Source organism: Rhopilema esculentum, chromosome 6 (assembly GCF_057945365.1).
Source record: "Rhopilema esculentum isolate cy_ngs chromosome 6, ASM5794536v1, whole genome shotgun sequence".
Classification (NCBI taxonomy): Eukaryota; Metazoa; Cnidaria; class Scyphozoa; order Rhizostomeae; family Rhizostomatidae; genus Rhopilema; species Rhopilema esculentum.
The window spans coordinates 9379899-9393031 of NC_142820.1; the positions used below are offsets into that span (position 1 = coordinate 9379899).

The 13133-nt window shown below is 38.4% G+C and overlaps 3 protein-coding genes across 3 annotated transcripts in view; all 3 read right to left on the bottom strand.

Annotated features, from left to right (window-relative positions):
* Positions 1-3363, bottom strand: part of LOC135686790 (uncharacterized) — a 43520-nt gene extending 40157 nt beyond the window's left edge. Inside the window, exon 1 of the mRNA XM_089108846.1 lies at positions 2974-3363. The gene's annotated coding sequence lies outside the window, so the exon portion shown is untranslated. The remainder of the gene's footprint in view (positions 1-2973) is intronic.
* Positions 3364-5170: 1807 nt separating this feature from the next.
* On the bottom strand, positions 5171-5866 carry LOC135686283 (uncharacterized). The gene has a single exon (XM_065202485.2). The coding sequence runs from the start codon at positions 5864-5866 to the stop codon at positions 5171-5173; it is 696 nt and encodes a 231-aa protein (XP_065058557.2).
* A 3046-nt stretch (positions 5867-8912) lies between these two features.
* LOC135686285 (arylalkylamine N-acetyltransferase 1-like) lies at positions 8913-9605 on the bottom strand. The gene has a single exon (XM_065202486.2). The coding sequence runs from the start codon at positions 9603-9605 to the stop codon at positions 8913-8915; it is 693 nt and encodes a 230-aa protein (XP_065058558.2).
* Between the last annotated feature and the right edge of the window lie 3528 nt (positions 9606-13133).

Below are 13133 nucleotides of genomic sequence, written 5' to 3' on the forward strand. Positions count from 1 at the left end.
AGAATAAAAACAAGTGAATGAAGCAGTATAGCTCCAGAAACGATAAGCAAAGGTATGACATTGCAACAACTTTGCCTAATCTCGTTTTTCAGAAAACACTGATTATTGTTTAATGGGAAAAGTTAGGGGGGGGGAGGGCTCATGCTTAAACTCTAGTGATAGACCTTGGGGAAAGAATGAAAAAATTGCCATTATATGGTGGGAAGTAAGAGCTGTGGAGCATAATTCAGATTAAGGGGGCTAAAACATTTGGGGGGCTAAACTTTCTAAAAACCAAGAGCAGGACGATTTTTGGCGCAATTTTAAGTACATTTTGGAAATTATTAAGGAGGCTAAAGCCCCCGTAGCCCCCCCCCCTTTCGTGGTCTCTGATGGGGAGATCAATTGGATTTTTTATGAAGTATTGCGGGAGAGTTTCAATTACTAAACAGAAATGTGCATCTTTTTTGTCTTAAGTGTTTCAATATACATCCAAAATGAAAATAGTGCGATGATACAGAAATTGATTTACTAAATTGATGCATAATAAAATGATAGACAACAAATAGAATTTAACGTAAATAAGTCAGTAAAATCAGCACTATTTAAACAGTTTATTCTTATTTTATTTGAGACTCTGTTTTAAAAAATAATAGGAAAAACGGTAAAACAATTTATTTTGGAGAAATATAGGGGGCGTCGGCTCTCAGCCCCCAGCGGCTCCGTGCCTGATTTTTGAAACATCCCTGCAAAAAACGCCTTGTAAAGCTAAACAGCTATTTTGTCGGAAAACTTCTTATCTTGTCGGAAATATAACATGGTTTTCTACTTTTATTTAAGTGTTACATTTTGAGAGGACAATCTTTACGGTTACAATCTTTATCTGCCCTGAGAAAGAAGGTTGTCTTTGCAAATCTATCTGTCTTTCCTTTTGGTGAATGTCCTATAATAGTCAAATAGAATGATAAACGTGGTACACTTGGATCAGGGGCGAAGCCAAAAAATTTTTTTAGGGGTTAAGAATTAGTTTTTCCCGACAAAAAAGGCGTGTCTCACTCTTTGAGGCTGTTGTCAAAAGATAAATACTCTTTTATGCTGCTTTTATGCGTTCCTCTTTTAAAGTTCATACTTTAATGCCATACTTTGAAAGTTCAACTATTACAGAAAAGCTAACACGCTACAATTGTTGCAAAAAGGTGACATGAAGAGTTCAAAAATTGCCTCTTTTGTCATTTATGTGCCGATGGATAAAGTTTTAGGGGTATCGCACCCCCCGACCCCCCCCCCCATTCGATGACACCCCTGACTTGGATATAAGAATTCACTTGAATTCTGTTGTGTTTATAATGAGTATTTCTTCTGTTACTGCTACTTTGACACCAGCAATAGACATCAAACCATTGTCCTTTGCCATTTTCCCTTGAAGAAGCACTCCAAAATATATAGCAAACTTCATTAATAGACTTACTTTAGTTCAGCTTGATGATTAAGAAAGCTTTTGAGATAAATGAGCCATTTTTTGCTTGGTTCATATTCTACTTTTTAATACAGATAGCCCCTTGTTGATAAAAAAAACCTCAGGTCCCCATATCTAGTCCCGCTATGTTTTCATATTTTCATTTATATTTTCATTTCCCGTGCGAGTTCTAGATAGCGGGATTAAAATGTTTGTTAGATTTTTGTCGGAAAATTTCAGTCTTTTGCCCCTTCTATGAAATTTCCTATCTACGCCACTGATACTCTGTGTACCAGAACCCAAGAATATGGGAGGATATTTGATTACATTCGTTTCCCTTCCCGACTTCTTAGGTTCTGATACCAAGCGTAAAAATTTGACTGATATGGCCTAAAATTTAGTTGTTGAAAGGCTCTGCCGTAAAAAATCGCTTTGCTTCTTATTCTAAATTTCTAAATATGTCCGAGAAATAGCTTGCAAGGTGCTTTCTCTGACTTTTTTGCCCCACTTTTCCCTAAATTCAGCTAATGCCAAGCGTTCTTAGCCGATAAATTTCTTTACAATTCGCAAATTTTGTGAGCATTGATACCGCAAAACTTATTTGTTATTATAATCAAATAAATTTGCAATTAAATTGCTACATTTTGCTTGCTCTAATTGCAAGCGACATGATTTTGTGACATATGGTCGAAAATTGGGGTCTACAGTTATTTGGATCATTTTTAAAAACTATATGGAGAATAAACTACTCCTTGAGAATATATTCTGGGAGAATTTCTTACATGTATTAATTGTTTTGCTTCTCGGGTTAGGGGTCTTTCTCTTTAAAAGTATAAAATAAATACAGAATGTTAATAGACCGCCTTCAAAAGCAGGGACATTTTAGGCAGCTTCTAACTGTGAATCCTAAAATTCTTTGAAAATTATAAAATACTCATTCCTTTGGAAAATTAATATAGAGCGACAATCCATCTCTCTGCCCTCTTCCTAGTTATCACTTTATATTGGTTATTTGAAGCCTTTTTCTGCAGTGGGGGAAATGACATTTCTCAACCTTCTCAGCTTGGATCGGCATTATAATACAGCAGAATAGGTTTTCTAGTCTATAAACGACGAACATCTCGTTAAGAGGAAGGGCCTAAATGAATTCTTAAAAAAGACTTTGAATTCTTAAAACTGAGATCACTCTGTCTGTATAAATTTTTCCTTGAATTTTCGCAAGAGAGCGGTTTACGTCCGTTCACGTCTATTGGTGTTGTTGTATAACTACAAAATTCAGCGCAATGGCAATTTATTCTGAGTTTCACTATTGTATTCTCAAGTTCGAAGTCATTTGTTTACATATTCTCGCTGTAAGAACAGACCCCCGGAATAAGGACAAAAGAATGGTGCTGTCTTTAACGTCACAGTCCCGTGACAAATTGGAAGGTCTAGTTCTAAGCAGCCATTGGTTGATAAGTATTGTGACGTAAGTTGCAAGCTCTGCCATCCTTGCAAGCTCTGCCACGGCACAGGCAGAAGTAAACTTTTCTAGTTACCTGAATTTCCACCATATAATTCTCAGGTTCGTTATATAATTTCTCCCAATCAGTGTATCCTTAAAGGCAACGTGTCCATATAAAAGGGCTGCGTAATATCAAAATAACGGCTTGTGATTGATCAGTATTCTTGCGATGCAAAACTGCTCACATTAAACGCAAACTTCGCAGCAGGGTAAATACACAAAATGACCGTAATGGCCGGGGTGATGATATGAAAAATCACATGTTTCTTCGAACCCCCGCAGAGCTGCTTGCAGCAGAATCTGTTTTTGCAAAATCCAGCGCAGCGGTATTGCTGCTTCCCGGATATAACACTGTGTGTATATATCATTCCGGGTATACAATGCAATGTTAATAAATCAACCGATTGAAGGTGTCAGAGATGATGTGGCAATGAACAATAAAACGGAAAAATTGTACTGCAGATCTTTTTAATATTTTTGAATTTTTTTAAAGATTACATGAAAGACAGTTTTTTCGTCTGAACATTTAAAAGGATTACTTACCAGTCAAAATCCCCATTTTACCGACTAAATTCCAATTTTACCGACTGAAAAACAAATTCCTATTCTTCGGGGGGTGTTACACCTCCCCACACCCCCCAATCCCCACACCACACCCCCCAAATGGGACCGGCCCTGGTTACCACTATAGAACATCTCAGAATTTGTAAAAATGATATGACACTTTGAATAGCTATAGTTAAAGATCAACGGTGGTCTGGCGCGAGGAAGAGGTATTTCACAATCTACTCCCCAGTTATGGGTTAGAAGTACGCATAGATGTGCAGACAATGACAAATGAGTGAAGTGACTGGCGCATTTAAAAAAACAAGTGAACGGCATGTTCAGTTTGCCCAAGCAGTGTCTAAAGAAAACAAAGATCTCACGTCGATCAAAGAATGGTCCGATCTCCAAAATATCTTAAAGGACTTTCAAGTAAACATTGATAAAGCAGAGAATATTTGACGAAATATCCAAAACCAACTTGAGAACATGGAAGATGCGAGCATCAAGAAAAAAGAAAGAGTTCGAACATTTGAAGATCTTTACCTAAGACGAAAATTGGGAACAGTACAGTGATCATCAATCGAACTATACTGTTTAGCCGTTTAACTGCCTTAGCCAACTTTTAAAGTAACAATACTTAAAGGTAATGTGTCCAGCTATAGCAAGCGACTCTGCGGGGGTTTTTAAAAACATGTGATTTTTCATGTCATCGCCCCAGTCATTACGGTCGTTCTGTTTATTTATCCTGCTGCGAGGTTAGCTTTTCGTGTGAGCAGTTTTGCATCGCAAGAATACTAACCAATCGCAAACTGTTACTTTGATGGGTGGCTTGACAAGTTGGGTATACGCAGTCCTTTTATATGGACACATTACCTTTAATAGTGGCACTTGTTTTTTTTCAATCAAAACTTTCAAGATGATGACAGCCTTGTTGATTAGAGGTAAAGAAATTGAAAGAGTAAAGAATGGAAAGGGGAAGGCTGTTTATCATTCTTGGCGTTCCGTGTCTATGGCTTTAGATTTCGAATATTACGTCATCAGCCCCACCAAAAATTTACCCCACGAGCCGCCACTGTATTTCACGCTTGTGCAATTGGTTGGAAATAATGTAAGCTGCTGCTAATATCTGGAACACACCTTTGGTTAATTTAATTCGACGCGACAGAAAGCGACCTTTAAAGCCAGTCGCCCTACTGTCGTTTTATGCGACAAGCCTCGTGAACTACCGTCGCATTTAATTATTTAATGCAGCAATGGATTTGAAGGTCGCATTTGTGTCGCATTAAATTGACATCTAGTTTTTCTATCCTCTTTAATTTAATTCGATGCGGCAGAAATGCGACCTTTAAACTAGGTCTAATCTACAACGCAGAAACTTCCAAAAATCTGCTATAACGAACCTTTTTGTTGGATTTAAAAGGGACTTGTAAGAAATACACGACTTGTTACATCCGTCATTCTTCGACAATTATCTTAATATAAAGATCCCAAAAGAAGATATACGATATTATGTTACTTAACAATAATTAGTATAACAACAAATGAACATAATTGATAATGTCATTAGATAGATCGTCACTAGTTGGCGTGCATAGAGTCACGCTATTACCCTGATTTATCATCGATGGACAAAGTTTGTATATTAAAACCAGAGCCTAATTGCTCAAACACTATTTAAGTTATATCTAAGGCTGAATTATTTTAAAAACTAAATGTCCTTGGTCGGTTCCATCGTTACAGTTCAACAATCTCTTTCCATTTTCATCTACAAAATCTTTATGATTTATCAAACGAAAGACGTCAAAGCAATTCTTCTTGAAAAGGTTTTGGGAGGCCTTGGCAATTGCCTCTGCAAACACACAACAGAAATTGAATACTCGGTCATTTTTAATTGACAAGTCCACCAATTTGGCCGCGATGCCAAGACGTTGGAATTTCCGGTGCACACACAGGATGGAAATCTTCAATATGTTCTGACAACTATCTGCTGCGATTAGCTTCTCGACGTCCTCTCCAAGTTTTGCCAAGTAGACCTCCAAAATTTCCAAAGCGGAGAGTCCGCTTCGAACAGGATTCTCTAGCTTCCAATCATCCATTGCATTTTGACTGGGCTTATGACTCATTTTATTCATGCTTACCCCGACAATTTCATTTTCTTCATTTATGGCAACGAAGCTGTACGGTTGAGTCAAACATTCTGTGGTGATTTCTTGAAGCAACTCGACATAACCTGGCGTTGATCGATTTAGATGAAGCGCTACAGCCGTTGGCTCCTGCGAAATAAAATGCTGTTGAAGTAGCAAATCGATCTGAGTAAAATCATCAGGAACTGCAATGCGGTATGACAGCTGTTTTGAATATATTCTTGGAATGGATTCCATTACTGTATTTCAGTGTCAGAGCTCTTTAAAATAAGAACTAGAAAATTCGTTGATGCGACTATGGATTGGGCTGCATTCACATTTCGCAATCTGTCGAAAGCGCATGGCGATTACAAGACAAATCAGCCGAGAATACAAACAGAAAACAATTCAAGCAACTTGTCTGATTTCAATGCTCTTGAAACTGCCAGTTTGGTGCAAGTAAAGTGGGCTATTGATTTTTAACAAAAACGTAAAGCACTCATTCTTCGTTCACAAAAACTGTCAACGATAAGGAAAATAGATATTTGAAATCTCTTGTTTTTAAGAGTTTCTATGGCAGTATCCTTCATTTGTAATTTTATAACCAGTTTTACGTTGCTTTCTTGCAGTGGCACCCCTTTTCCTCCCCCAATACTGTCAAGGAAATGTAAAATCTAAGAAAAAACTAGGGACATGGCCTTGTGAAAATCCAAATTCTGCTCTGTCTATGCCTTTTTTCAAAACGTTTATCGCTGTAGTTACAGTACAAAAGGTGATCGCAGCACGCACGTTGTGGCATTTTTTCCTCAAAGAGCCATTGCCTATTTCATAACATGCATTGCTGCGGAACTAGTTTATGACAATTCGATAGGAGAAAGGCCTATTGGCGTGCAGAGAATCGAGAGGCAAATGCCTTCTCAAAAAATGGACGAGATTTTTGGTACTTCAAAAATCCCACCATCTACCTTCACACAAGGTCAGATGGTCAACTCGTCCAGGCTTTGTGCCAAAACGAAAATGCGCCGAGTTCTTGTGCGAGAGCCGTCTTCGTCTCCCACAGTCCGGAAGGCCTGCAACATCTTATGGACCGATTCAGCGCCGCCTGTGCAAACCTCTCCCTTATCATCACAACAAAGAACTGATTGCTTTGAATCACTCAACTGCCAACAGCTCAACAATCCAAGTGGAAAACCAGGAGTTAAATGTAGTCGACAAATTCTGCTATCTGGGCTCCGCTACCAGTACTGATCTGTCCCTCGTTAGTGGAAACAAACAAGCCAAAAGCCTGTAACATATCTTCAGCAATTAAACAACTTAACTTCCATTAAACTAGAAAACTTTCAAATGTTATGTCTTCCGTCAAAATTTTACTTCCAAATGACAGTGATGCAGGATTGCATTCCCTCTCTGTCTTCATGGAATGTTGCTGAGGGAAATCTACCTTTAATAATGCACGTATCGACTCCACCTCGATCAGGTGCCATTTTTTAGCACATTTACCAAGAAAACTCCGCAACCATCTCAAGCATTGGTTCTCAGTCGAGTTTTTACATCACTACTGAAGGTCTTGTCTCATTGCTTTAACTAAAGACAGTGCTGTGACACGATTTCCATTGGACGATTGAAGCTGCTTTACCATTATGTTTATTGGCTTTATAGAATGTCCATGAGCATGCACTTTGCAAAAATTAACATCCCATTCCGATGCAGTAATATTTTAGCCAAGCGACGGTCATCGCTTCTTAAACTAGACCTGCAGGGAACTACAAACCCCAAGAAATAACCTTGAATACGTCAAGAAAGGCTTTCACTATTCGGCTCTAAAGGCCTGGAACGACATTCCCATCAATATCAGAGAACTCTCTACACTTATGAAAAATTCAAAAAGCAATTTAAAAGTTATTATACGAGCTGAACACAACATAAAACACGACTCCCTGGAAGAGCAGCTGCTATAAGATAGATTACTGTGCATAATTTAGCTTTAACTGTATATAAATTATATTAATGCTGTTAAGGTATTTATTTTCTTATTTGGTATTTAGTTTTAAGCTGAAGAAATTTTCTGTATAAAGAATTTAAAATGAAAAAATGACATGATTTAAAATATTCAAACATTTCCTAAAAATTTTTTTTCAGCATGGGAAGATTTTTTTAATTTTTTGAGCACCAAGCACTATTTTAAGTCCTACATTGGACAAAGTAGATTCCGATCTAAATAATTCCTTCTGTCAGTGTTGGCTTGACTCAAATGCCATAACAATCCAACAAAACGACGAAAATAACCCACTAAAAAACTCAAAGACCAATTTCTCAGGGTGGCAAACAATTCTTAGGTTCCAGGAATTGCATCGCCAACCCATGCCACCTCTTGACTATGGGCCTGACCAACGAGGAGCTTCTGGCCCGCACAGGAAGCCATTAAATGTTCCACATCTTGAAATCTAGGAGAATGAGATGGCTGGGGCACCTACATTGGTTAGAAGACAGGCAGCTGCCGAAAGACATCTTCTATTGTAAGCTAAGTAGCGGGTCAAGACAGAGAGGATGGCTCAAACTGAGGTTCAATGACTGTGCCAAGGGGGATCCCATGGAAATAGGCATCCCCCTAGAAAACTGGGATGCAATGGCGTCTGACCGTGTGGTGTGGAAAACTGCAGTCCGGGATGGAAGCAAGAAGATTGACTCTGACTACCTATATAGACTAAAGAGACGGCGGGTCTCGAATGTGTGCTAAGGCCCAGTATGAACTTTGTCGATCAGACTTTGTGGTTTTGACTTCTTATCTTTTGCATGATAAAATATCTCGCAGGTTGTTTGCAATATGCATGTCTGTCTCAAAACACAGTTTAGGAGGAAGGGGATAAATTACACTCAAATACCACTCTGTTGAACCAGAAGATTACTACCTCAGGGTTCTTTGAGTAACGATTGTGTTTAGTTTCGGCAAGGTAAGACACAAGATAAACAGATTTCACTTCGTTTGGATACTCATGGACTGATAATTTCAATCAGTCTCAGCATATTTGATATCACGTGACTCGTTGCTCATTTTCATCAATTTGACAATGTAATAGCTTTAGAACCTCCTGTTCAGAGCCTTGAAACTGCATTTACAGCGTTTTGTAAATAACATAAAACATAGAATTTTTTAATTTCTTTTCTTTTGTTTCATTTTTACATCACTGCAAGGTAAAATAATTTTTTAATAAATACATAATTTTAAAGCCTAATGGTATGATCATTTGAAATCGAAGCTTAAGGACATTAAAATTTAGCATATTTTCAGCTGTTCTATCTTTATCTAAGACTGCAGTATTTTAAAAACTAGTTGTCCTTGGTCGGTTCCATCGTTACAATTCAAAAATCTCTTTCCGTTTTCATCTACAAAATCTTTATGCTTTATCACTCGCAAGACTTCAAAGCCATCCTTCTTGAAAAGGTTTTGAGATGCCTTTGCAGTTAACAATGCAAAAACGCAACAGAATTTGAGCTTTCGAGCGTTTTGACAAGATAAATCCACCAATTTGGCTGCGATACCAAGGCGTCGAAATTTCTGGTGCACACACAGGATGGAAAATTTCAGTATGTTCTTACGACAATTTGCTGGGATTAGCTTCTCGACTTCCCCTTCTAATTTTGCCAAGTAGACCTCAAAAATCTCCAAAGCAGAGAATCCACTTCGAACAGCATTCTCTAGCTTTCTGTCATCAATTGAATTTTGACTTGGTTTATGCAGTTTACTCAAGCGTACCCCGACGATTTCATTTTCTTCATTTATGGCAACGAAGGTGTATGGTTGAGTCAAGCAATGCCTGATGACTTCTTGGAGATTCTCAACATAACCTGGCGTTGATCGATTCAGCCCAAGCGCTAAGTCAGTTGGCTCCTGCGAAATAAAATGCTTTTGAAGTAACATATCGATCTGAGTAAAATCATCAGGAACTGCAATGCGGTATGACAGCTGTTTTGAATCTATTCTTGGCACGGATTCCATTACTGTATTTAAGTGTCAGAGCTCTTTAAAATAAGAACTAGAAACTTCGTTGATGCGACTATGGATTGGGCTGCATACACATTTCGAAATCTGTCGAAAGCGCATGGCGATTACAAGAAAAATCAGCCGAGAATACAAACAAAAAACAAAACAAGCAACTTGTCTGATTTCAATGCTCTTGAAACTGCCAGTTTGGTGCAAGTAAAGTGGACTATTGATTTTTAACAAAAACGTAAAGCACTCATTCTTCGTTCACAAAAACTGTAAACGATAAGGACTATAGTTATTTGAAATCGCTTGTTTTAAAGAGTCTCATGGCAGTATCCTTCATTTTTAATTTTATAACCAGTTTTACGTTGCTTTCTTGCAGTGGCACCCCTTTCCCTCCCCCAATACTGTCAAAAAAATGTCAAATCTAAAAAAAACTAGGGAAATGGCCTTGTGAAGATTAAAATTCTGCTCTGTCTATGCCTTTTTCCAAAACGTTTACCGCTGTAGTTACAGTACAAAAGGTGATCGCAGTACGTTTGTTGTGGCATCTTTTTTCCTCAAAGAGCCATTGCCTATGGGAGAGTGTTGCAGAGGGGAGATGGAAGGAACGCGGTTGAGAGCAATTAAGGAAAATGCTTTCTTGTGAATGGAGTTCTAAATGGATGACGTCACAAAAATATATTTTTAGAATTTTTTAATTTGGATCCCAGAGCCTGAAAAAGCATCATGAAATACCTCCAAGTGTGTTACGAATCGGCAGAGATATAGCCTCATGTTTATTGGTTCTCTCCTCATCATACCTCTGTATTTTGGTCTCTGCTCATAACTTTATGAACAGAACCAAAATAACAGTCATTCATTAGCAAACTTCAAATCTTTCATTAGTCATATCTCAACCGATTGTAGACATATACGGCCAATTTTTCGTATTTGAAAGTAATTCATGGTGATCTTTTATGCTATGTGGTTAAAATTCTAAAAAAAGGTTTTTGATGACGTCACACTTCAGAACTCTATAAGGAAGAGAAGACTCGTTAGTGGGGTAGGATTCGTTTTGTAGTTGTTGTGGAAAATAAGTTTTATGTGTTTTTTCGTGGAAAAGAAGGAGAAAAGAAATACAAATTCGAGTGTTAGTTATTGTGTTAACCCTCACCGCGCCATACCTACTTTATGATATGCATTGCTGCGGCACTAGTTTATGACAATTCCATAGGAGAAAGGCCTATTGGCGTGCAGAGAATCGAGGGGCAAATTGCCTCTCAAAAAATGGACGAGGTTTTTGGTACTTCAAAAGTAACAACATTTTTCTTGAAGTTAATTGAGATTTGGGGGGTTTTAAAATCTCACTCTGAGAACAGCTAGAGTTGATCGGGACTTAATGTGATGCACTCTACTAGCATGACAATCTTGAATTACAAAGTCAGTGAAAGCGTCATATTTGGGAAGTAGTATCGGATACTAACTTCTGTAATCTAAATTCGAGTCACCTAATCTTCCTTTCAATAATAAGAGCCTATTATAACTTGCAACCCCTAACTGCACTGACAATTTCTATCTTCTGTTTTTATTTCTACCACAGTGAAGAGACCCCTTTTAGGTAACATCCCTGTTCTGTGACGCCCTAAATTCTCTGTAATTCTCTGGATATAAGCAGTAACCCGGAGCAACTTACCTAGACTACAATGCCTGTCTACCTTAACAATCTCAGTCACTCCTTGCCTCATTTTCAAATCTGCGTTCTTCTTTCTTTCTTCCTTAACATCAGGCGAGTCTTCTAGAGTGAACACATCAGGCCAGTTGTCTTGCCCGTCCAACCAATGAGGCCCTTGACACCATAATCTGCTTGTTTTTGAAAACAACATACCTAGGAAGGCAAATTGTACCAGTCCGTTTCAAATCCTTTACCTATTCTTCCCATCTTGCAAGCTTATCTTTAAGAATTGGATCATCCCAGCTCAATTTACCTAAACACAGCTCCTGAAACAAGATATAGGGCTAACAACCCCGTGGGGGTCAAAATTGGAGGCCATGGAACTTACGATACCTCTTTTGGTAAGTTGGGGTGTTTTACCTACTTCCTCACCCCTGTTCCTCAGATTAAACTCCCAGGTATCTCTTGTGTTGCTCTACGTTATACCCAAAACCTTAGTCTTCTCCCCAATACTGACTGGCATGCCTAGACTCTCCTTATCAAGAGGTGTGTCTTTATGTTTAGAGGTTGTTTCCTCTTTCACTCCCTTCCTTTCTTTTGTTGCTATCTCCTTGCTAACTCTTTGTCGTTAGTCTTCTATTTTGGCAAATGAAATCATCCCTTATTTATCCTAAGAAAGTTTACTTCAACACAACTTTGGAAAGCTTACTCTATTGGATGCCAAGTAATAGTAGCAGTTCGTCTTGACTAGAAACCCATCTTGTTCATATTCTTGGTGTTTAATCTTGTGAAATCTATTTTTATAGTAACTGTTATCTTCTCTGAATTAGACTGTTTTTAAAAAATAAGTGGAAAGAAGCAAGTATTTTCTAAAAGAGGCTTTTACCGGCATTCTAAATGGCATAACCTCAAAAAATTCATCAGGTACAAATCAAAGGACCTTATCCTTTTCCCGAATTCCAAGGCTGTCCAGATCCCAAAGCCTTTTTACCTGATTATCTAAGCCATGTTTTTCATTTGCAATGAAAAGAGGCCTGGCCTCAATATAAAAATTCACATTGCAGTCAATAGAATCAAGTTACCCAACTTTGGGTTATCCTGGTAGAATGCAGCCCAAGCTGGTCTTTACCGCCACAGGTTCATCTGGCCCCCTTAAATTGTCTCCCCCAATTGGAATTGCTATAGCATATTAGATCCAACTAGACAATCTACTTCCAAGCTGTCTTTGGATCTGCAAATATTAGAGAATGACAGCCGTGTTGTGTGCAAAAAATTCTTTTGCGATTCATCTATTTGAATTAGAGGAATACCAGAGATATCCCTAACCACAAAAGCTTCTATTATTACACTCTCTTCCCCTTTATATCGACTTTGAGAAATTCTTAGTTCATCTATTGTAGCGAAATGTTCCTCCTTACTCCCAAACACCATTATTCCCAGTTTTCACACCTCATAGGCCTTAATCTGGGTCTACCAGCTGACTTGGCTGTGATAAAAGATTCATGGCTTTCTGTATCAACAAAACCCACGCTCTATTCTCCTCTTGCCATGGTCACACCCCCTTCAGAGACAGTGTTCACTAAACAAGCCGATGCAGTGGGGTTAAGCCGAGGTACAGTAGCCTTAGGTTGCGTTAGAACACCTAGCATTCTTAATCGAAATAATCTTACGCTTGTCCGGATCTTTAACTTTCTCGCCCTTCTCAGGTGCGTGATTTTCTTTGCGGAATGCGCACTTCACCGGAGCATCTCTGCAACAAGCAAGACAAAAGCCGTTGGAGTCTTGCCTGTTTGAATTCTGGTCATGGCTTGCCTGTTTGAATTCTGGTCATGGCTTCTGTTTTCTTGCTGCGATCGCTGCTTGATTGGGAAAACGCCCTTAAGAAC

Excerpts from the sequence above, each read along its gene's own strand:
- LOC135686283 (XM_065202485.2), bottom strand. The coding sequence starts at position 5,866 with ATGGAATCCATTCCAAGAATATATTCAAAACAGCTGTCATACCGCATT.
- LOC135686285 (XM_065202486.2), bottom strand. The coding sequence starts at position 9,605 with ATGGAATCCGTGCCAAGAATAGATTCAAAACAGCTGTCATACCGCATT.